General features: G+C 42.8%; 1 protein-coding gene across 1 annotated transcript in view; it reads left to right on the plus strand.

Moving 5' to 3' along the window:
• The window catches only part of NHEJ1 (nonhomologous end-joining factor 1), an 87,783-nt gene extending 66,356 nt beyond the window's left edge, over positions 1–21,427 (plus strand). Inside the window, exons 6-8 of the mRNA XM_011932234.1 lie at positions 18,546–18,663; positions 19,385–19,503; positions 20,288–21,427. Of these exons, the coding sequence (XP_011787624.1) occupies positions 18,546–18,663; positions 19,385–19,503; positions 20,288–20,362 (312 nt within the window). The 3' untranslated portion in view covers positions 20,363–21,427. The remainder of the gene's footprint in view (positions 1–18,545; positions 18,664–19,384; positions 19,504–20,287) is intronic.
• The last annotated feature ends 1,026 nt before the right edge of the window (positions 21,428–22,453 follow it).

Consider the following 22,453-nt stretch of genomic DNA (forward strand, 5'->3'; position numbering starts at 1 on the left):
ATTCTTTAAAGTTCTGAGTCAGTTCATGCCACTTCTTTGCCCAAAACTCTACAAGGGATTCCATTTTACTCTAAGTAAAAACAGTTGTCACAGTGGCTCACAAGGCCCCTTCTTATCTGATCCCTATAATCTTTCTGACCTCATCTCTTAACCACCTTTCTGTCTCTTATGTCACTCTAGCTACATTGGTCATCTTACTGTTTTGTTTAACACCCTGGGCATACTCCTATCTTATGCCCTCTGCTTCCAGCACTTGTGCCCCAGATATCCATAGGCTAATTCCCACACTGTCAAATCTTGCTAAATGTCATCTCATCACAGCCTACCCTGATCACTTTATTTAAAATTGCAACCCACCTTTTCATCCCTACATTACCAGTCCTTTACCCTACTCTTTTTTCCCCCCATTGCATTGAACATTTCCTAACATAACTAATATTGATGGCGTTCTACTGCTAAAATATAAGCTCCTCAAGGGCAGGAATTTTTGTATGTTCTATTGACTTCTGTGTCTCAGTAGCCAGAAATAGTACCTGGAACATAATAAGGCCTCAATAAGTACCTGTTGAATTAATACTTGTCTACTTTTAGGCATGATTGCAGAGCAAAAATGACTGAAAATCTGAGTCAATTGAGTAGTAATTTCATATATCTCTACAGCACTTTATGTTTACAGAATCTTTCCCAGGTCATTACTAACTCTTTCTCCTGCTTCCTCAAGTATTCTTCTCCTGAGGGATTAGTCTTGCAATGTTCTATCAACTTTATGCAATAAAAATTCAAAGAATTAAAAAATACATAAATAGCAAGAGATAGGTCCTCTCACTTTCCTCCTGCCTTGAATTATTTAGAAAGAAGGAAATCTTAGAAAGCCATGTATCCGTGATCCAAGTGGCCCTCTCTAAGTTTGATTCCTTGATTTCTGGGCTTTGATGTTGAGTTTTAGGAAATGTTTCTATTTGAGGTAGCATGCTTTGTATCTAGGAGCTCCTTAATATTAGTCTCCACCTCTCTCCCTGAATCTAAATTTTGGTTTGTCAAACCTCTTACTCTTTGCCAGGTTTTTTTTTTTTTTTTTTTTTTTTGAGACAGAGTCTCGCTCTGTCATCTAGGCTGTAGTGCAGTGGTGTGATCTCGGCTCACTGAAAGCCCTGCCCCCCGGGTTCACGCCGTTCTCCTGCCTCAGCCTCCCGAGTAGCTGGTACAGATGCCTGCCACCACACCTGGCTAACTTTTTTTTGTATTTTTAGTGGAGACGGGTTTTCACTGTGTTAGCCAGGATGGTCTTGATCTCCTGACCTCGTGGTCCACTGGTCTCAGCCTCCCAAAGTGCTGGGATTACAGGCGTGAGACACCGCTCCTGGCCTGCCAGTTTTTTTTTAAAGCTTCTCTAGGCCCAGTTCAGATGTTGTCAAATTGATACATTTATTGCTTTGCCAGCTTTTATCTGGTTTTCTGCTTTCAGTCCTCCTCATTACCTTGTGGAAAATGTTTTGAATTTTGTGTGTACTTTGAAACCTGCCCCTTAGCTCTCTGATTGCATTTATAATAGTACCCATACCCCTCCTCCCTGAACTAGATCCTAGGCTCTTAAGAATTTAATCAAGAAACTAATCCCTGCTATGGATGGTGCTCTCCCCATTGGCTGTGAGCTCTCATCCCTGTGGTAAGGGCTTCCTTGAAGCAGTCCAGGCCTGGCCACAAGAAGTTGGCAGAGGCTAAGGAGTCTTTAACTTAAGTTTCAGTTGTATGGGGAATGATATGGGAAGGAGACAGCTATTAAGTGACCATTAGGTTTAAAGCATTGTACAATATCACCCAGAAACACATGCTAAGAACCTGATGGTAAGATCTTTTAACAGTCAGGACTACTAGTAACCAAATAATTTATCATCTGTCAGTTAAAAGATATACCCATCAAAACTGGAGACCTGGCATATTGGCCTGGAACTCTACATACTGCGTCGGTCTCTTTTTATCATGGTAGGCTTTTGTTTCCATTGTCTTCCCTGACTTACTCTCTCACAGATCTTTCAAAAGCCACCTCGATAGTTAGGCTGAATGGAAATGGGAAAGGAAGAAAGCTGATTTAGCCAAGTGTTTCCTTAGCCACACCCACTGCCCACCTTCTAGGATGGGACCAATATGGTCTTCCACATGCCTTGGTCAGTCTTTTCTTTAGATCCTCCTAGGTGCTCTTCTACTCTGGCTAGTGGCCTTTGGGATGGAGTGGGGGTTGTTATTACCTGGGGTGAAAATCAGAGGGACTAAAATTCCTCTCCCACCCTCTTCCTCTGTTTTGGTGGTTTGGAGGGTCAAGGCCTTGACAGATAATGTTTTATTATTAGCAGGTGTTCAAGATGCCCTGTAACCAGAGCCTAGATTTGGTCTTTCCTTCATCCCCTCACCTGGAGATGAACCCTGGAGTGCTGTTCTGTTGCCTAGGGTCAGCCTGGTGTCAGGGCTGCCTGTTTGTTCCTCCTAAGTGAGCCTGAGTATAGGGGGTTAAGCACACTCAATGGAAATCCTACACGCACAGCTATGATTTCCTGCAAGGAAGTGGAGATCAGTTAGGAAATGCTAAATTAAGTAACCGGGGCATTCTCTCCTGCTTAGTGAAACCTAGACCCAAAAGAGTGTGAGATGTACTGTACCTAGAAATGATCTGGACATTTTAGAGTACCTGGACAATAGCCAGGAGTGAGGACAAGGATGCAGAAATTCTGAACCGGGGAACTAGAAGTCTCAGGAAGTAGCTCTTAGCCTCAAGCCTGATCATATCCATTTAGGAAAACTTCTTCCAAATCAAGCCATCTTGACTCTTCTGCAGATTCAGACTTCTCTCTTTCTCCAGTCCCCTTCTCCCAGCACCCAGCCACACCTCCGTTTCCACAGTACTGTCAGACTCCTGCTCTGAGTGGGGAGTCTGAATTGAAGTATATCTTAATTTCCAGTTCTTTTTTTCTCCCTACCCTCCATCTTTTTCTGGGATCTTTTTAATGGCTAGTAAGTCTTGCTTAATTTTCCCCAGACACTGGATGTTAGGGTCATCCTAACATTTTAGATCAGATCAGATCCCTCCATCACCACCCCAGCCATGGGTTAGGCAGGTACCCTGTTGAGAATGAGTCTTCTAAGTTGAACTGGTGGCAGATAACTCAGGCCTAGCAGTTGACCTTCTGCCCTTCAACTTCCTAACCTCAAAACCTGCCAGTCTTGATTTCCTGGAAAGTGAATTTGTATCCAGAACTTATTTTTCTCTAGAGCCTCTCCTCAGAATCCTTGCCTATCTTTAAACTTGGAGTCTAGTGGGACCAGGCATTGACACAGGCTGGAGATGTTCCTCAACACACGTTCCATGCTTGGACTTCGGTAGTCACTGCTGATGTTGTATTAAGTAACTTCATTTTCCAATTGTGTGTTTGGTTTGATTTGGTTTCACTGTGTCTTTTAAAAATATTTTTACTATAAAGTATTTAATACACACAAAAGAACATATAATAAAACAAACACTATATACCCACTATTCAACTGCATTTTTAAACAATTAATAGTAATATTCAGTTCCTTTCCCAGTCGCTTCTCCTTTCCTGTTTGCCCTTAGTGGGATTAAAAACAGTGGGAAGAGCAGCTGGAGAGGCCTGCAAGGTCATTCTGTTCCCTTCTCCACAGAAGTGGCCCCAGATCTACGTCTGTCTTGTGGGAGTTTAGGCACTGACCATTCTGTGTTCAGGACACAGTTTATCCCCCTCAGTTTTTCCCTGTCAGTAGTATCGAAAATCTGTTTTAAGACACATTTTGCAAGAGGACTTCTGATAGCTTAGGATTCTTCTTCTGGCCATTTATATATCCCTCTTGTCCTTGTCTCGTTAAACCTAAAGATGCACAGTTTCAGGTAGTGCTCTGGCTTCTCTATTGATTGTTCATCCTGCTCCCTTTCTTCTGGCTCCTATGAGTTCACTGTCTACCTGTTGATTAGTCACCCTGCCTGCCAGGGTAGCCCTCTATGTAGAGGACAGGCAGCTTTCCCTCCTCCCTAAGGTATTCGACAGTGGTATCTTCTACAGATTTATGGAAATCAGCCGCTGTGGGCTTTACAGAATCTGGAGTATACATACCCTGAACTGATTATAAATTAAGGAATTTCTCATCTGGAAGGCTGTTAATATACACAGATATACATAGTGTATTACAAACATGTTTCATTGAGTACTTTTGTTTGAAGTATTAGCAATTAATTGTGAGGCAGAAAAATCCCCTTAATTAGCTTAAGTGAAAAGGGGATTTACTGAATAGGCACAGGGTGTTCTCTTGGTACCTAATTGGAGATGGCTACCCATGCCTCATAGGAACTGGACAGGCAGCTTCTTTCTCTGGGATCTCAAGATCTCTTATCTCTACCCCCTACAGCCAATTTGTTTCTACTCCTGCAGACCACTGACTGGCATCTGGCTTTGGCTCCCCTTACTGCTAACTCTGAACTGACTCTGCGTGGTCTTTCTGATTATGCATCCACTGTTACCCAATGAGAGTCTTTACATCTTTACAGCAGGGGTTTTTACCCTGGGGTCTATGGATGCCTTGGGAATTCATGCTTAGAGTTCAGGGTTTCATGAATGGAATGAGGGAAAGTTGCATTTTATTTTCATTAACCTGTAACTGGAATTTAGTATTTCCTTCAATTATAAATGTAAGCAAAAGACACTGTGTATTAGAAGTATCTGTCACCAGTAGAAATCACAGATACTTTCATATCATTCTATACTGCTGCAGATATCTTGAAATATAGTTTTTGCTGATTACTGCTTGAAATTATGTTTATTAGACTCATTGCTAGATCTCATGATTTAATGTGTTAATAAAGAAGCTCGTATGTTATAATATTACAGATTAGTTTAAAAATATTTGAATAATAACATTTCAATTAATTGGTTTCCTTTGTAATCCTGTAATTTATTTTTTATTTTATTTTATTTTTTTTTGAGACAGTGTCTCACTTTGTCGATCAGGCTGGAGTGTAGTGACACAATCATAGCTCACTGCAGCCTTGAACTCCCAGGCTCAAGCAGTCCTCCCTTGTTAGCCTCCTGAGTAGCTGGGACCATAGGCATGTGCCACTCAGTACACCTGGCTAAGTTTTCACTTTTTATAGAGACAGAGTCTCACTATGTTGCCCAGACTAGTCTGCTCTTCTCTCAAAGCAGACTGTACATAGACCTGTATCATAGAACTGAACATGTTTTGCTAAACCCACAATCAGTAATTTATTTCTTTGTACCTAGAATAATGTGGCCCAGAGAAGGTGTCAAGTAAATAGTTCTTGAATGAATAGGTCTGTTTGCTTATGTGGCTTGAAACTTTGTCCCTGATTCTGCTCTCAGGACATTATCTCCTGCTATTAAGCAAGGATTTATTCATTAATTGTATATACACACACACTTCATATACGCACATACCCTTGTTCATTTAATAACAAATTTAAAGAAGCTGTTTCAACAATCCTTTGAATTTTGTTATCACCCAGTGCTGGAAAACAGTGTTCCCTTGGCATTTCCCCAGAGAGTTTGCAGCAGAATGTATTTCCTAGAGTTTAATTCAACATTCCTAGACCTCAGGTTAGCTTAGCAGGAAGTAGCCTTTAGGACCAAGTCAGACTTAATGGTAGAGAAGCTTAGACTGTGGGAAGCAGCCATCTGAGAAATCCAGGGCATCGAATTTGAAAGGCGCTGAGGGCTCAGCACTTCCAGTTCAGTCATTTCATCTCTACAGGACTTTGGGAGACTCTTGCCTCCCTATCCCCATCCCCACCCCACCCTCCACCCCAGCCAATGTGTTTCTTGCCTGATACCGACCATGTTTGCCCTTAGAATGCTGATAGGAATAGCTTTATAAGGAAAGAACTTGCAGAAATGGCTCTGAGGTTATGCTATTTACCCTAGCTTAAACTCCACAGGAATCTAGGACTGCGGAAAAAAGAACTGAGAAGTCACCAGAGTTTCAGCTTCTGGCTTTTTGGACTCAGTGAGAGATTGGCAGCCAAGGGCTCCTATCTAACTGGGCTAGTCATAAGAGAGTCCTCAGCCGGAACTGGGATAAACCTGCATCCTAAAATTTTTTCCACAGATACAGACTGTAAGCTCTATGAGGGCAGTGGCCATGCCTCTCCCCGGAAATTGAATTCCCAGCACATACTTCAGTGCCTGGCACATAGTAGGTACTTATATTTGCTGGAAGAATGGTCCCTGAACTCGAGGTCCCTGAACTCACAGCCTAATGGGGAAGACAGGAAATGAGTAAATGAATAATGGAAAATTATTATAATTACTTGAGGAAAATGAATAGAATGCTATAAAAGCACTTCAGATGATATGGTCAGGGGGCCAGAAGAAGTGACATTTAAACTGAGACTTGAAAGATGAGAAGAAACCAGCCACTTGAATGAGTTGGAGGACACAGTGGCCCCTTAGTAGTAATTCAGAGGAGGAAGTCTATATACCTATCTAGATTTTTGTAGGCTATTTGTGGGAAAAGAAGGGCCTACTGTTGATTCACGGTTCGTCTATTCACTGCTGCCCCCACCCCACACTGTTCCTTACATATCCGGCTTTGTTTAGTAAGGCCTCAGACCTAGTGCTGTTGCCTGGGAATCAAAGGCTCCAGTGTGTGACTAGCTGTGAAGAACAATTATTTGTTTATGTGTCTGACTCTTCAACCAGACTATGAGCTCCCTGAGGACAGTGAACCCTGTCTTATCCTTAGGACACAGCATGCTTTAGTGTATCCTTGGCAATTTTGTTTAATGATTGAATTAATAATAGCAGTTAATACTTATTGAGCACTTCCTATGTGCCAGGGAACTTTGTGATAGGGAGAACTTTACTTGCATTATCTCATTTAATCCTCATAATAACTCTATAGTGCAGGTAGTAATATCATTCCCATTCCACAGCTGAAGAAACTAAGGCTTAGAGATGAAGTAATGGGTCAGGGATTTGAGTGTAAGCAGTTGAACTCCAGAGCCCACACTGTTTTTGCTGAAATAAAGTGATTTTCCCAGTTGCCTTCAAATAGTTGAGAGTGCATGGGACTCTCAAGGGAACAGAATTAATATGTTACATACATTGTCTCATTTAACAATCCTTGGACAACCCTCATTAGTAGGAATTCCTTTACTCATTTCATAGAGAGAGAATTAAGGCTCAGAAAATTAAGTCACTTGGCCAAGATTAAGATCATAAAACAAACATGTAAGTGGTGGACTTATTTTCAAAACCAGGTCTGTCTGACTCTAGATCCTGTGATCTTTCAACATGCCATGCCACCTCCAGTCTCTCAGCCACTGGTAGGTATCTGCTTCACTGACTGCTTAAAGTTCTTTAAAAGTTGTCCAAGCCTGTTGGGAGCCTGAGCATCTATTCGTAAAAGAGGAAATAGAGTGGAGAATAGGCAAAAGAGATGGGGAGAATAGAGACTTTATCTATTTTAAAACTTGTTTTTAAAATTAGAGCTATAATCCACATACCGTGAAATGTACCAAAAAGTATATACCAAAAGTATATACAATTCAGTGGTTTTAGTGTATTCACAAGGTTATGCAACCATAATCTAATTCCAGAACATTTTCATCACCCCAAAAAGAAATGCCATACCTATTTGCAGTCATTCTCCATTCACCCTGTCTCCTAGCCCCTGGAAATCACTACTCTTTGTCTTTATGGATTTGCCTATTCAGCGTATTTCATAAAAACGGAATCATACAATATGTGGTCTTTCGTGTCTGGCTTCTTTCACTTAGCATTATGTTCTCAAGGTTCATGTATTAAAGCGAATATCAGTACTTTATTCCTTCTTATGGTAGAACAAAATACCATTGTACAGATATACCACATTTTGTTTATCCATTCATCCGTTGATGGACATTTGGGTTGTCTCTACTTTTTGGCTCTTATGAATAATGGTATTACGAACATTTGTGTTCACATTTTTGTGTTAACATATGTTTTCAATTCTCTTGGGGATGTACCTAGGAGTAGAATTGCTGGGTCATATAGTAACTCTATGTTTAACATTTTTAGTAACTGCCTTGCTGTTTTCCATAGTGATTCATCTTTTATTAATAAACTTTTAAAATTGAAGTATAAGATGCATGCAGGAAAGTACCCATATCAGAAGTGTACAGCTTGAAGAATTATTACAAAATTAACATAGCTGTGTAACCAGCACCCAAATCAAGAGCTAGAAAATTTCCAGTACTCAAAAGTACTCCCCTATTACCTGCCAGTATCTACCACCTCCAAAGGGTAACACCACTATCCTGACTTCTAATATGATCATTAAGTTAATTTTGCTTGTTTTTGAGCTTCATAGAAATGGAATAATATAGTATATACTCTTTTGAGTATGACTTCTTTTACTCAACAAAATGTTAATTTTTTTTTTCTTTTCTTGAGACAGGGTCTCACTCTGTTGCCCAGGCTGGCCTGCAGTGGCACGATCATAGCTCACTGTAGCCTCAAACTCCTGGGCTCAAGCCATCCTCCTGCCTCAGCCTCCCAAAGTGCTGGGATTACAGGTGTGAGCCACACACCTGGCCCAAAATGTTAATGAAATTTATCCATGTTGCTCTTTGTAGCCATATAAAATTTTCACTTCTGTGTAATATTTTATTGGAAAACTATACCACCATGTATTTACCTAGTTGTGTTGGAGAAATACATAGAAGTGGAATGTCTAGGTCATAGGTGTGTATATTTTTAGATTTAATAGATACTGCCAAACTGTTTTCAAAAATGACTGTATCAATTTATAACCACACAAGCAGTTTAGGAGAATTCTGGTTGTACTATTTCTTTGTCAACACTTGATATTATCTTCCTTTTTCCTTTTAGCCATTATGATGAATATGTAGTGATATTCTGTTGTGGTTTTAATTTTCTCAATGAGGTGCTGTACATTTTCATGTAATTATCAGTCATTTAAATATGACTAAGACTTAGGTATGACTAAGTCTTTTTCTTACTGATTTTTTTTTTTTTTTTTTTTTTTTTTTTTTTTTTTTTTGGAGACGGAGTCTCACTCTGTCTCCCAGGCTGGAGTGCAGTGGCTGGACCTCAGCTCGCTGCAAGCTCCACCTCGCGGGTTTACGCCATTCTCCTGCCTCAGCCTCCCGAGTAGCTGGGACTACAGGCGCCCGCCACCTCGCCTGGCTATTTTTTTGTATTTTTTAGTAGAGACGGGGTTTCACCGTGTTAGCCAGGATACTCTCGATCTCCTGACCTCGTGATCCGCCCGTCTCGGCCTCCCAAAGTGCTGGGATTACAGGTTTGAGCCACCGCGCCCGGCCTTTCTTACTGATTTTTAAGAGTTTTTAATATATTTTGGAAATGAGTTCTTTGTTGATATATGTATTGCAAGTATTTTCTCCTACATTGTAGCTTGCTTTTTTGCTCTCTTAAATGTCTCTTTCGATGAACAGAAGTTCTTAATTTTAATCTAGTCCAATTTATCAATCTTTTCCTTTATGGTTTGTGTCCTGTTAAGAAATCTTTACCTCCTCAAGGTCATGAAGATCAGTACCTTATATTATTTCCAGTGTGTGTGGCAGGTAGGGGAGGTGGTGCATCACCCTATAGAGTAAGATTTCTCAGGGCAGAGAGGACACCCTCCAGAGAGGTGGGCAGCAGGCGGGATGGGGGCAGGGAGTCCATGAGAACGTGGCTGTTATGGGCTGTGTTCCCAGCTGTCAAGCGTGTAATCTGGAGTGAAAGAGAATCCTTTTGGTGGTGGAGGTCCTACAGAGGATACTGCGGGGTACTCTAAATCAATTTTGTACCCTACACACCCAGTTGACTGTCCTCTCTTCTCCACTAAGATAGGAAAAAAAAAAAAAGGAATCTGCACTCTGCACAGTACCAGTAGCACAGGGCAGGGATGAAGAGCTTTCAGAGCCAGACTATCTGCCTTATAGCTGTGATTTTCTTTTTGTTATTAAATCTGATGCTTTTGTTCTTTCCAGTTTCTACCACATTGTTTCATTTCCATTTGGGAAGAGGATGTTGAGGTGGCTGAATTTGAGAGAGGTACTAAAATAATGTTCAAACTGCTTGTTCCCCTGCTAGGCTGGTCGGAGCCCCTTCCCTGAGCCAGAGCTGACAGGAGCTGCTTGTTCTTCTTGGAGAAGGAGTGGGAGTAGAGAAAAGAACGAATGAGAGTTGCTCCTGCACTTTCTGAGGGGCTCTGAGGATCCGTCCCCCCCAGGAAACCACTCGTTCCCCAAGCCCCTTTGCTGCTCGTTAGTTGCCCTCCAGACTAGAAAGCCATGGTTTGTGCTGGGGCTGGGTGGGGCTCCAGGGACAGTTTAGGCTCTGGCCCTCCAAAGGGGAGGGGGTGGCTATAGAGCAAGCAGAGGGTCACAGCTCAGTCTGTAGCATTTGCTTGTCACCTTGAGAAGTTCCACCTTGTCTAGCAAAACCTCCTTTCAGAGGCAGCCACCACAAAGGCCTCTTATGAGAGCTACTGCCCCACCCCCACCTTCACTTCCACTCCCTTTACCATTATTTTTCTTTGGGGGCAGAGCTGAGGGGCCTTCCTGCTATGACTCTGAGGGGCTGTACTTATTTTAAAAGGAGATTCAAGTCTAGAGACTTCCCATACCAGAGATTCATTTTTCTGATTTTCCAGTATACTTGGAGGACACTCAAGGGGTGAAGTAAGGCTTTCCTTTTCTAGAGGGCATTTTGTCTTTTCCCTCTTTCAGCCTCTTGAGCTATTTGGAGATTTAAGAAGAGAAGTGAGAGCCAGCTTCTGGTACCACTAGACCTCAGAACAGGGACCACTTTCTTACAGGGGTAGGAGATGGGAGGGAGAAATGGATGTCTCATTGGTAAGAGGCATTATAGTGTGGAGATTCAAGTGTAGGTTCTAGAGTTCAACTTCCTGGGCCTTCTGTTTCCCCATTCTGCTGTGACCTTGGTCAAGTTACTTAGTCTCTTCAAGCCTTTGTTTTCTTATATATAAAATGAGATTGGGCTTCAAGTCATGACAAATAAGTAAAAAAAAAAAACAAAAATAAATAAAATGAGAATGATTTTGGAGCCCAACTGATAGGGTAACAGTGGAGGTTAATTGCAGTAATGTGTCTAAATGCATAGCCTAGTACCTAGCACATAGAAAGCATTTACAAAACTAATCTTACTAATATTTTTCAAGCCTTCTGTTTGGACCTCTTTTCATAGTCTTTCTTCCCATCCCCCTCCTCTTCTGACCCTGCAGTCCAGAGAGCTAGCCAGGCCTCAGACTGAACCAGAAAAATCTGAATAGTATACGTAGGACTCGGACTTTGTCTCAAACTGTTTTGAACTCTGCATCTATCTTACTCCATTGCATTTACAGCATCGTGAGAGAGAGGCAGCAAAATTATCTCATTTTGAAGGGAGGCCACAAAGAAAGTGATTTAGTAACTTGACTAGATTGCATACATGCATGTTTGCATATATGACTGTATGGCTCTATCCATTCTCCCACCTTGCTTTTAAAGGTCGCGGGGGCAAGTTGGACTATGACTTAACTAATTTGCAAGGTCCCTAAACACAAGATTAAGTTTGGGTTTCTGTGTGTTCTTTTTCCTTATAGCCCGGCACTGAGTGGATGCTCAGGAGCTGGAGGCTAATCATAGAGCATGGCGAGGTCGGCTGCAGCAGGGCAGGATGATCAGGGAAGACCTTGTTGCAGGCACAGACCCAAACAAAGCTAAATCAGACCAAACACAGGGGCAGTGTTAGCTCTCTCTTCAGTTTCACATTTGGACCTTCAAGGGCAGTGTGCCTTGTGTATTTAGGGTACTATGTGTTCTCCCAAATCACCAAGGTTTCTGATCAGTGAACTGATAGAGGGGTATTCTGTGAGGACAAAGAGAGGGACCCAGTATCAGAGTTGGTTATTACCTGAAACTCAGAGATAGCTCATCCAAGTGAGCTGCTATGGAAAATTTGAAATGAGGAGAAAGGAGAATGAAACAGTTGTCTTCTAAAAATCCAGATATCACCACCCTCTCTCTTTTCTCTGTCCTGAGAATTTTTTCTCTCAGACTCTGAGGAAACTGTGAAATTCATCCCCTCAAAAACCATTTGGCTGTTAGCTATTTTTATGATCTGTATCTGCAGGTTGTATTTTTGTGTTTTCCAGATAGCCCTTATTGAGTGTATATTACTTAAAAATGGAAATGACATAGCAGAGCATTTGCACAAGCCACATTAGGAAGCAGGAAATGGTGGTGAGAGAGTTCTTGGTTCAAGCATTGTAGGATCAGTTGGGCTGTGCAGAATACTCTTGCTAAAATGTTGTTGGAAGCAAGCTGTTTGTGCTTTGTGTGCTTCTGGAGAGAGTAGGAGCTTTACTCTTTACTGTTATACTTGCCACCCAGAAAAGAGGGTGGAGAGAATGAAGATGAAACCTTGGCTTCTTGGGTAGGTCCTGAAGAATTGGAGAGTAAAGGAGAGCTTTGAGAAGCAGGGGCTATTTGGGGGAGGTAGGGAGACAATACCTACTGAGCAGGCACCCTTTAACATATCATCCCACGGAATCCTTCCATCAGCCTCATCAAAGTAGCTGTTGGTCTCCTCATTTTTCTGGTAAGGGAACAGAGGCTAAAAGGGGTTAGTAACATACCTGGTAACTGGCAAAGCCAGGATTTAAACCCAGGACCTTCTGATGCAAAAGCCATGCTGCCTCGGTCATTACTAGAGACCGAGGAGTTGGCTAGTGTGGTGATGGTGGGCAGTGAACTACCCACAGGTTACTGGGTAGATTTCTGTGTCTCCCTGATCTGGACCTTGACTGGATAATAGTATGCTTTGGGACACCAATGGAGAGAAGTTAATACAGATGCTCCTCAACTTACAATGGGGCCGCATCCCAATAAATCCATCCTAAGTTGAAAATAGTAGAGCCAGGCGTGGTGGCTCACACTTGTAACCCCAGCACTTTGGGAGGCCAAGGTGGGTGGATCACCTGAGGTCAGGAGTTCGAGACCATCCTGACTAACCTGGTGCAGCTCCATCTCTATTAAAAATATAAAAATTAGGCGGGCGTGGCAGCAGGCTCCCATGGTCCCAGCTACTTGGGAGGCTGAGGCAGGAGAATCGCTTGAACCTGGGAGAAGGAGGTTGCAGTGAGCGGAGATCGTACTCCAGCCTGGGAGACAGAGCAAGACTTCATCTCAAAAAAAAAGGAAAGAAAGAAAATATCCTGAGTTGAAAGTGTGTTTTTGACTTATGAGACTATCCAAAGATAGCCCCATCATAGGTCAAGGAGTGTACTGAATGCCTATCACTTTCACATCATCAGTAAAATAGAAAAATCCTAAGTCAGGGACCATCTGTAATTGGATCAGACCTGGTTTCTCTATGTACTTTATCATTAGGGCATTTCTTAAGTCCACTTAGCACTCACTGGAGTAAGGCCAGGCAAGAAAAGTCTCAGTGTGCCTTGCAAAGGGAAGGAACAGACATTTCTTGGGTACTTACTCAATTCTCTAATTTAATTCTTTCACATATTCTGTGATGTAAATGTTGTTAGTCTTGATCCCTCAGTGCCTGACTCCCAATGCCTCTCTCCTTTCCCTCCCCTCTCTCTCAAAATAAACCATTAAGTATGATGGCTTGCCCACAGTGTCACAGCTAGCAAATAGAAGACCACCTTAGGTACAAATCCACATCTTTGAGACCTTAAGGCCAGAACTTAAAGTGTATTTCTTTTCTTTTTTTTTTTTTTCTAATTCCTGAATAGGCTTGCTTCTTTCTCTTTGAGTGAGAAGCTACTTTGGGCTTTCTTTTTTAAACCTTGATACTATCCTCATGCATTGGGTTCATCTTTCCTTCTGACTCTCAGCGTTTTACTACTGCAGTTGGGTCTGTGTCATGGATCCAGGGCCATTTCAGATTATCTTTGATTTAGGGATTTCATTTGGATGGTAATAGTACCATCTCACAGAGTATACATTTTAATTAGCTATATATTTGTTGGTGATCTCCCCTCTAGAATGTAAACTTCAAGAGAGCAGGGAATTTTATCTCTTTTGTTCACTACCGTATTCCCAGCATCTAAATAGTCCCAAACACCACAGTAGATGATCAGCAAATATTTGCTAAATGTGAATGGACAAATATTTCCATTTTTGGCAGAGGGGGAGTTACGTTTCTTGAAGAGTCCTTCTCTTTAGAGTCTTCTTCCTAAACTACATTTCTTGTTCCTTTCTCTTTATTCTGGCGAACTCCCTGGCCATTTGAGACCTTAGAAGAGTTTTCTAATGTGCTCTTATTCCTAAGGTTCACAATGCCGTGATTCCCTAAGTGGAGACCTGGGCTCCTGAGGGAAGGAAGTTTGTATCCAGACCAGCAATGTTTACCACATTGCAAGAGGGAGGGGCGGAATTCTTACTCTTAGGGAAGTCACCTGTTGTGAGCCCTGCCCTTGCGATATTGTGATGGTTAGTGCCAGGGCCTTGGGGCTGTGCCAGTTTCTGGGGCGGGTGCCAGAACCAAAGACATGCTCAAAGGCTGACTCTGGAGAGCTCCAGTTAGCTTATTTTCCCTGTTTCTTCATTAAACCTGTATCCTCAGACTGTGGGCCCATATTTATAGGGTGAGCAGTAGATCAGATCTAGCCTTTCTTACCCAGGATTCTAGAAGTTTCTTTTCTGAAACTCAGAGGAAAGTAAGGCAGGGAGGAGAGGCAGATTTTGTATTTGTAGTTGAAAATGCTAATTGGAAGCTCTCCAGAAAATCCTGAGAGAGTCTTGGGCTTTCTGGACCACTGGGAGTGAGTTTAGACCTCATGAAGATGAGAGTTACCTCTAAAGAGGGGAGGTTGGGCCCTCAGAACCAAGATGGGCTGCAGCAGGGACAAGAAGGGGAAATAAAATGCCCTACACGATTTCTGTCACTTTGGTTTGCCTAAAGTTTCTGGTATGGCTGTATACCAGGGTCCAAAGTCCCAGCAAATTGGACATGGGAGAGTAATATAGCTCTTGTGGCTGTTGAAAAACCACACTACTAGAAGTAAGTAATGAGGAAGTACTAAGAGTTTAGGTAAATGTAACAGAAAGTCTAAAAAGCGAAGCCTGGAAGCAGCTCTGGATTCCTTGTTGTTCCATCAATACTAGTTTGGAGCCAAGGAAGCTTTGGCAAACAGTTGTAGAGCAGAGAAAGCCACTTTGTGAAACAAAAGAAAATTTCCTTAGGCATAACCTTAATTCAGAAAATGAAGTCCTTTGCAAACTAGTGAATGTGAACTTAGCCTTCTAGTCTTGTTTCCCATGAGACACATCCACATATCCTGTCTTCACACCTTTATGCTTCACTTACTTCCAGCACATCCAAAGTCTAATTTTGCAAGGCTTGTCTTGATGTTACCACCTCTGATGCTTTTTGCAGAACTCTGTGTCAAAATTCATCCCTTTCTTCTCTCTGGTTCCCTATTACCCTTCGTTTAGAACTCTGTTATAGCAAATCACTTGAAAAATAAAACAAAACAACATATGTCTGCCTATCTCCCACATGCAAATATGAACTCTTTGAGGTAGGGACTCTGAGTTACTATTTTTTTTTTTATTAACTCAGACCTGTTATGAGGGAAGGATTGATGCATCTGTTTCCCCTGCCTTGAATCCTGTAGTGCCTGACACATAGCAGACTCTCAGTAACTTTTTTGCTTACTAGAATTGATTCTGGGTTAATCAGATGAACACGTTCTACAAGTAGGCTTACCTGACTCTTCTTTCCCTCCCCACTTTGGGCAGTGACCCGCATTGTGGCTGGTACATCGTGCTCCTGGCTCGGTCGCACCTATAGCAGGGGGCACTATTTACTTTACTTACTCCTGACTCGCATTCTCCCTTTGATCTCTGCTGCCTGCCCCAGATAGCCACTACCATTGTCCTGCCCCAGGAGCTAATGTTTCTCTTTCCCAAGCTCCTGCCTCTCCACCTCTCTTCCCTAGTATATTTTGAGAATGAGGCCCAAGGAATCTGTGATAATGGGGAATGGCTAGAATGGGATTAAGAGTATGATCTCTCAGCTCCCACGGGTTCCTGTCCGGTCCAGCTGTCTCCTTTTTATCTGCTCCCTTTTCTTGACACCTTGGGGAACTTGTTCCTCAGCTGGATGGCAGGTCATCTGGGATGTGAAGGATTGCGGGTTGTGATCCTCGGAGAAGCTGGATTGCCCTTTTGACTAAAATTTTGCTGTTCAGGGAAGTAAATAGGATAGTAATTATATGTGTGGGCCCTGAAGCCAGACTGCCCGGACTCTAACCCTGTGCCACCGCTTACTAGCTGGGACCATCTCAGCCAAACGAGGTCATGCTAGTGCCTACCATGCTCATTTATTCACACATAGTTACTGAGCCTCTACCGTGAGCTCAGGGTTCTTCTAGATGCCAGGGAAATAGTAGTAGAAAACAAAAAAATGGTTTAATGCATTTTAAGTACTTAGAGCAATGTCTAGCATATATTAAGTATTCGACAATTCTAGCAATATGCTGTTCCTAGGACTTTTCTGAGAATAGATAGTCAGGTGGAATAACTTTGCCAGCAACTGCAGGACCAGATCTCTCTGAGAAGGGGAAGGACAGAGGAAGGGCTTAGATTAGTTTCCACATTTAGACGCAGGCCCAACATTTCTGGCACTTCATTTTGAGGTTAAATACTTGAGCTGAGTGAAGGTCACCCTGAAAAATTGATGAATCTGTTTGATTCCATGGAAAGGGCAGGAGGAAATGACTCTGGACTGCCTCATTCTGCCTAACCCATTTGTGTAGGCAGCACAGTGCCTACCAAGTCATGTATGAGTGACCCTAAGAGAGGCTACATTTCTTGGGTAGTATGAAGGGAGATGCTAGAGGTCAATATATAAGGAAGGAGGGCAGCTGTTTGCCTCCCCACCATCAGGGCTCTCTGGCTGTGGAGGAGAGAACCCTCTTTTGAAGGCAGTGTCTTGAGAGTTAGAGAGCTGAACTTAGGAAGGAGAGTGAGGTAGGGTAGAGGTGGTGTGGCCTGATAGTTTACCTTCCCTGTTTCAGTTCATTCCTCAGGGAATGCTGCCAGAGGGCTGTTAGACTCCTAGTGTGATTACTGGCTAGAGGCAAAGTTTGGACTCGGGGCACTGATTCATTGCCTGTGGTTTCCAGTGAAAGTCCAGGCCTGATATAGTCTTTATGGGGATAGGGTTGGAGTAGAAATGTATGTGACATTTCCTGGTAATCAACAAGGTTTTCAGCTATCCTGACTGGTTCAGCATCTGCTTTCCTGTTTCTCACACTTTCTCTTTTCTATCTTTCTCCCAGGAGGGGCTTTCAGAAATGAATGCCCTTATAGCACAAAAAGGTGCCCTTGACCCACGATATGGGCCAATCCAGGATTCTTGGGTTGGTTCCCGTGTGAGCTGCTGGCATGGCTGCTCTTGGGGACCTGCTAACTTGGCTGGGAACCATGGTGATTTGCACGCCTAGGGACAGATGAAATAGTTCTGGGCCCTTTCCGTGATTCCGAAGTGCAGCCAGGTTTGGGACCACTAGATACCCTACTCTTTCATCTCATTTTTATTGCACTTTGTTCAGTCTTCAGCCATTCCCTCAACCAGTTCAGCCAAGTGTATGAAACTACAACTAGGCAAAGCATTTTGCTCTGGATATAAGTCCACAGTTCATTCTGTAGTGAAGGAAACAGATAAATATAATGTAAGCATAACAGTGTTTCTCAGCCTTTTAAAAATTATCACTTCCCTGAGGAAACTTTTAAGACATTTTTTGCCTAATCACTCCCTCTCAGGAAATTTTAATGCTACAGATATACCAAAAAATCTATGTACTCTGTGTGTGTGTGTATGTGTGTGCACACTTTATGCTTTAAAAGAGTAAATTTTTTTTACCCCTCAAGAACAGTTTTCACCCCTTGGAGGAATCTCAGCCCACTGTGAGCATGTGGGTGATAGTAAAGGAGGATGGGACAGCAGTGGGGAATGGAAAATGGCAGGGGGCCTCAAAAGTTTTGTCAGCTTTGTTTTTCCTGTCTCTTCTGCCTGAACATCATAGCTCCATATTTTTTTCTTGTGTTTCAGTCTGTCATTACCATTTTGCTCTCTCCTTTATCCTGAATTTTATCATTTTTCTCTAGTTTAGGAATGAATTTAATGAAAATAGTAATTTGTTCAGCTCAGGGAAAATTTAGGGGAAATAATTTCCTAAAGTAGCCCTCTAAGAAATCATCCCTTTGGAAAAAGAGCCTAGAAATCTATAGGGTATTCATGGGAAAACATAATAGACCTAAGGATTAGGGGAAATAAGATATACATTTGGAGTTGCCCTTCAGAGGAGATGTCCCAAGAAATCTTTATATTGGTGCCACCAGGCTTGGATATGGACGCCCCCTATTGGATCTAACTGCTTTATATTAATTCATTTGGGTTTGATGCCAGTTCTGCATGTGGGGTATTAGATTGCTTCTCCAGCAGTACAGTGTAACCAATGACAGTATCTCCTCTCTCTTACAGAAACTGCCAGAGGCATGCAGCATTGGTGATGGAAAGCCCTTTGTCATGAATCTGCAGAATCTGTATATGGCAGTCACCAAACAAGAGGTCCAAGTGGGACAGAAGCATCAAGGCACTGGTGAGCACTCCAGAGGTACCTGGTCTGTCTGAGGATACAATTAGGATCTAGGTTTATGCTGTCCAATATGATAGTTTTCTAGCTGCATATAACTATTTAAGTTTAAATTAATAAAAATGAAATAATACTAAAAATGTATTTTCTCTTTTGCACCAGCCTCCTTTCACGTGATTAGTAGCCACATGTGGCTGGTGGCTACCAAGTTAGTGCAGACACAGAACATTTCCATCACTGCAGAAAGTTTGATTGGGTGGCTCTGGTCTAGGTGCTTAGAAGGGTTAGCAAAAGAACCAGGAGAAAGATTAGTTTCCCTGGCTGGGCGCAGTGGCTCACACCAGTAACCCTAGCACTTTGGGAGGTCAAGGTAGGAAAGGCTAGGAGTTTGAGACCAGCCTGGACAACATAGCAAAAACCTCATCTCTTAAAAAAAAAAAGTTAATCTCCATACCTGAGACATGTCAGGGAATATGTAGAAGAACAGCTGGCTATTTTGGGTAAAGGAAACTCTCATCCTACCTGCTGAAAGTGGGCCTGGGGAAATCTTCATAGCAGAAACAGGGCTTTCTGAAAGTCAGCTGGAAGTTGGACTTGTGGCTACTTCTGTCTACTTATATATTTGTACCAAACTCTGGCCTTTATCAGAATGCTTGGTGAATACCAATGTCTTCCTGGTAAGAAGAAGGCATTTATCACTATCTTCTCTTGATCTTTCTGATTTCAGGAGATCCTCAGACCTCAAACAGTGCTTCCCTGCAAGGAATTCATAGCCAATGTGTAAACCAGCCAGAACAACTGGTCTCCTCAGCTCCAACCCTCTCAGCGCCTGAGAAAGAGTCCACAGTAAGTCATGAGCAGCTTCCTGGATGGTGTTCTGAGAGTTGGCACCTATATCCCCCAAACCAGTGGTCCCTGGAATTGCTACTTCATTGGCACTGCCTCAACAATATTGAGGGATATTTGTGACCAGGCTCCAAATTGTAGGTGTCTAGATGGAGAGTCATGGTCTTGCACATCTTCCCTTGCTGTCTCTTCTCTGTAGTTCTTGTACGAATGATGTGCCTCGACTCCTCTTTCACCTTATCCCACTTCCAGTGATGGCCAGTGATGACCAGTGATAGTCAGTGAGGCTGTTCCTTGGGGGAGAAGAGACATCTCCATCTCCTGCTTAGGGTCTTATATCACATTTGCTGCCTGACATAGACTTCAAAATACCTATGTCAGACACTTCCTGAATGCCTCTTCTTTCTAGCTGGGCATGGTGGCTCACACTTGTTATCACAACCTGTGGGAGGCCAAGGCAGGAGGATCACTTGAAGCCAGGAGTTTGAGATGAACCTGTGCAACAAAGTAAACCCTATCTTAAAAAAAACAAAATTAGCCAGATATGGCGGCCTGTGCCTGTGGTCTCAGCTACTTTGGAGGCTGAGGCAGGCGGATTGCTCAAGCCCAGGAGTTCAAGGCTGCAGTGAACTATGATTGTGCCCATGTACTCCAGCCTGGGCGAAAAAAAAAAAAAAAAGAGGGCCTCATCCTAACCAGGAGCCATGAGAGGAAGAAAGTTCCTTTCCTAATTTCAGTGGAACTATTTCAAAACCCCTACTAACTTGGGTTCCCTTTTTTCTAGGGTACTTCAGGCCCTCTGCAGAGACCTCAGCTGTCAAAGGTCAAGAGGAAGAAGCCAAGGGGGCTCTTCAGTTAACCTGTTGTGGCCTCAGCTGCTGAGGATGGACTTGGAGAATAGTGTCCAAGATTCACCTTGAAAGAAGCTTGCATGGCAGCAATATTTCTAAAACAGTGATCCAGTCAGAGGCCTACTGTAAGGGCAAGAGAACTGAAGTTCATGTTGACAGGCCCACAGGGAATTGGCCTTCCTATTCAAGTGGAAGCCAGTCTCTGAGAATCCCATGCTCTCCTCTCTTTTGGTGGAGGTTCTGTAGATTCAGGTTTCTACCATGGACTTTAGGTATATAGGGCAAGTCAGCAAGAAAGCACCACACACTCAGGAAGCCTTGTCTACCTTTCCCTAGAGTCTCTAGCCAGCCAGCCCCCAACACTCCTCAGAGATCCACTTCTGTCTTTTGCATGGAATAAGAAGCACTCACACTCCCAAAAGTGCTTTTGGGATTACTTATGCTGTGGAACTCATAACCCAATTCACTTCACTGGGTCCCACCCCATTGTTGTCTCTGGATGAAGTCTAGCCATCAGTCCAGTCCTCCAGATTCTTCTTAAACTTCTCTGCAGTGGCCAGAGCTAAACCTCCATTTGGAAACTTCGATCTTGAGAACTCTCTTCATGGTGGGCACAAGATAGATAGATGATTGCTGCTTTCCTGTGTCAAACTTGAATGCATTTTTCTCTTTGTTTCCAAAGTATAGGCAACAGGTTAAACTATCATGCGGGGTAGTTTATCAATCCTCCCACCTCATCCTCCTGAGTAACTGGGACTAAAGGCACACACCACCACACCTAGCTAATTTTTGTATTTTTTGTGTGTGTGGAGACAAGGCTTTGCCATGTTGCCTAGGCAGGGCTTGAACTCCTGGGCTCTAGTGAGATCACTGCCCACCTCAGCCTCCCAAAGTTCTGGGTTTACAGGCATGAACCACCATGCCTGTCCCATTTCTGGTTTATTTACTTGTGATGGTTAAATGCCTCCTTATTCATATATCCTGTATATATACTGGTGTTTCTGTCCTGATGTCAAGTCTCAAGAGAAGATGATCAAACAATAATAAAATAATTATAATAAGAAAAACAATAATAAATAGCTAACATTTATTGAGCAGTTAATGTATACCAGGTACTCTAATGAGCACCTGACATTGATCCTCATGGCATCATGTGAGGAAGATGCTGTTAACCCACTAAGAAATTGGGTCTTGAAGTAAGTGACTTATCAAAGGTCATACAGCTAATAAGTGACAGCCAGAATTTAAGCCAGACAGCTGAGTTCTTCGCAGAATTATTATATACACTAATGAGAACATTTATTTTCCAGAAAGGACATTAGGTCCTTCTTTCCAGTCTCCCACTGTAAACGTCCATATCCCATGACCTTGCCTCCTTTCAATAGGATGTTCTACTCCCCTGGGGCTCTTCAAGGAAGGAGCTCTTGAGGACTCCAGGACTTACCCTCATGCTTTTTCCTGCTAGCAGAGTCTGAGAGCTCCACCAAGGCTCCTTACCAGTCACTGCTAATAACTTTTCTTTACCCCCAGACCAGAGGACCCTAGAGTGTGCTGTGTGGTAGTGACTGTCATCGAAGTGAATTGGGAGCTATATAAAAACAGCCTATCAGCTAGCTTACTTTGCCCTTTCGTTTCTTTCTTTCTTTTTTTTTTCTTTGAAATGGAGTCTTGCTCTTGTTGCCCAGGCTGGAGTACAATGGCACAATTTTGGCTCACTGCAACCTCCACCTCCTGTGTTCAAGCGATTCTCCTGCCTCAGCCTCCCGAGTAACTGGGATTAGACACCCACCGCCAAGCCCAGCTAAGTTTTGTATTTTTAGTAGACACGGAGTTTCACCATGTTGGTCAGGCTGGTCTTGAACTCCTGATCTCAGGTGATCTACCTGCCTCGGCCTCCCAAAGTGCTGGGATTACAGGTGTGAGCCACCACACCGAGCCGATCTTTTGTTTCTTTTCAGCATAATTTAGATAGTCAGATGTCATTATCTACAAGGCACATGGGAAATGGAAAGGCTTCCCAAGCAAGCTTGGAGAAAATACGGGTTCTTCACCCTGGGCATTCCCTGTACTCTTAAGAGCACAGACTCAAGACATTTTTC

This window comes from Colobus angolensis, unplaced genomic scaffold (genome assembly GCF_000951035.1).
Source record: "Colobus angolensis palliatus isolate OR3802 unplaced genomic scaffold, Cang.pa_1.0 Scaffold95, whole genome shotgun sequence".
Classification (NCBI taxonomy): Eukaryota; Metazoa; Chordata; class Mammalia; order Primates; family Cercopithecidae; genus Colobus; species Colobus angolensis.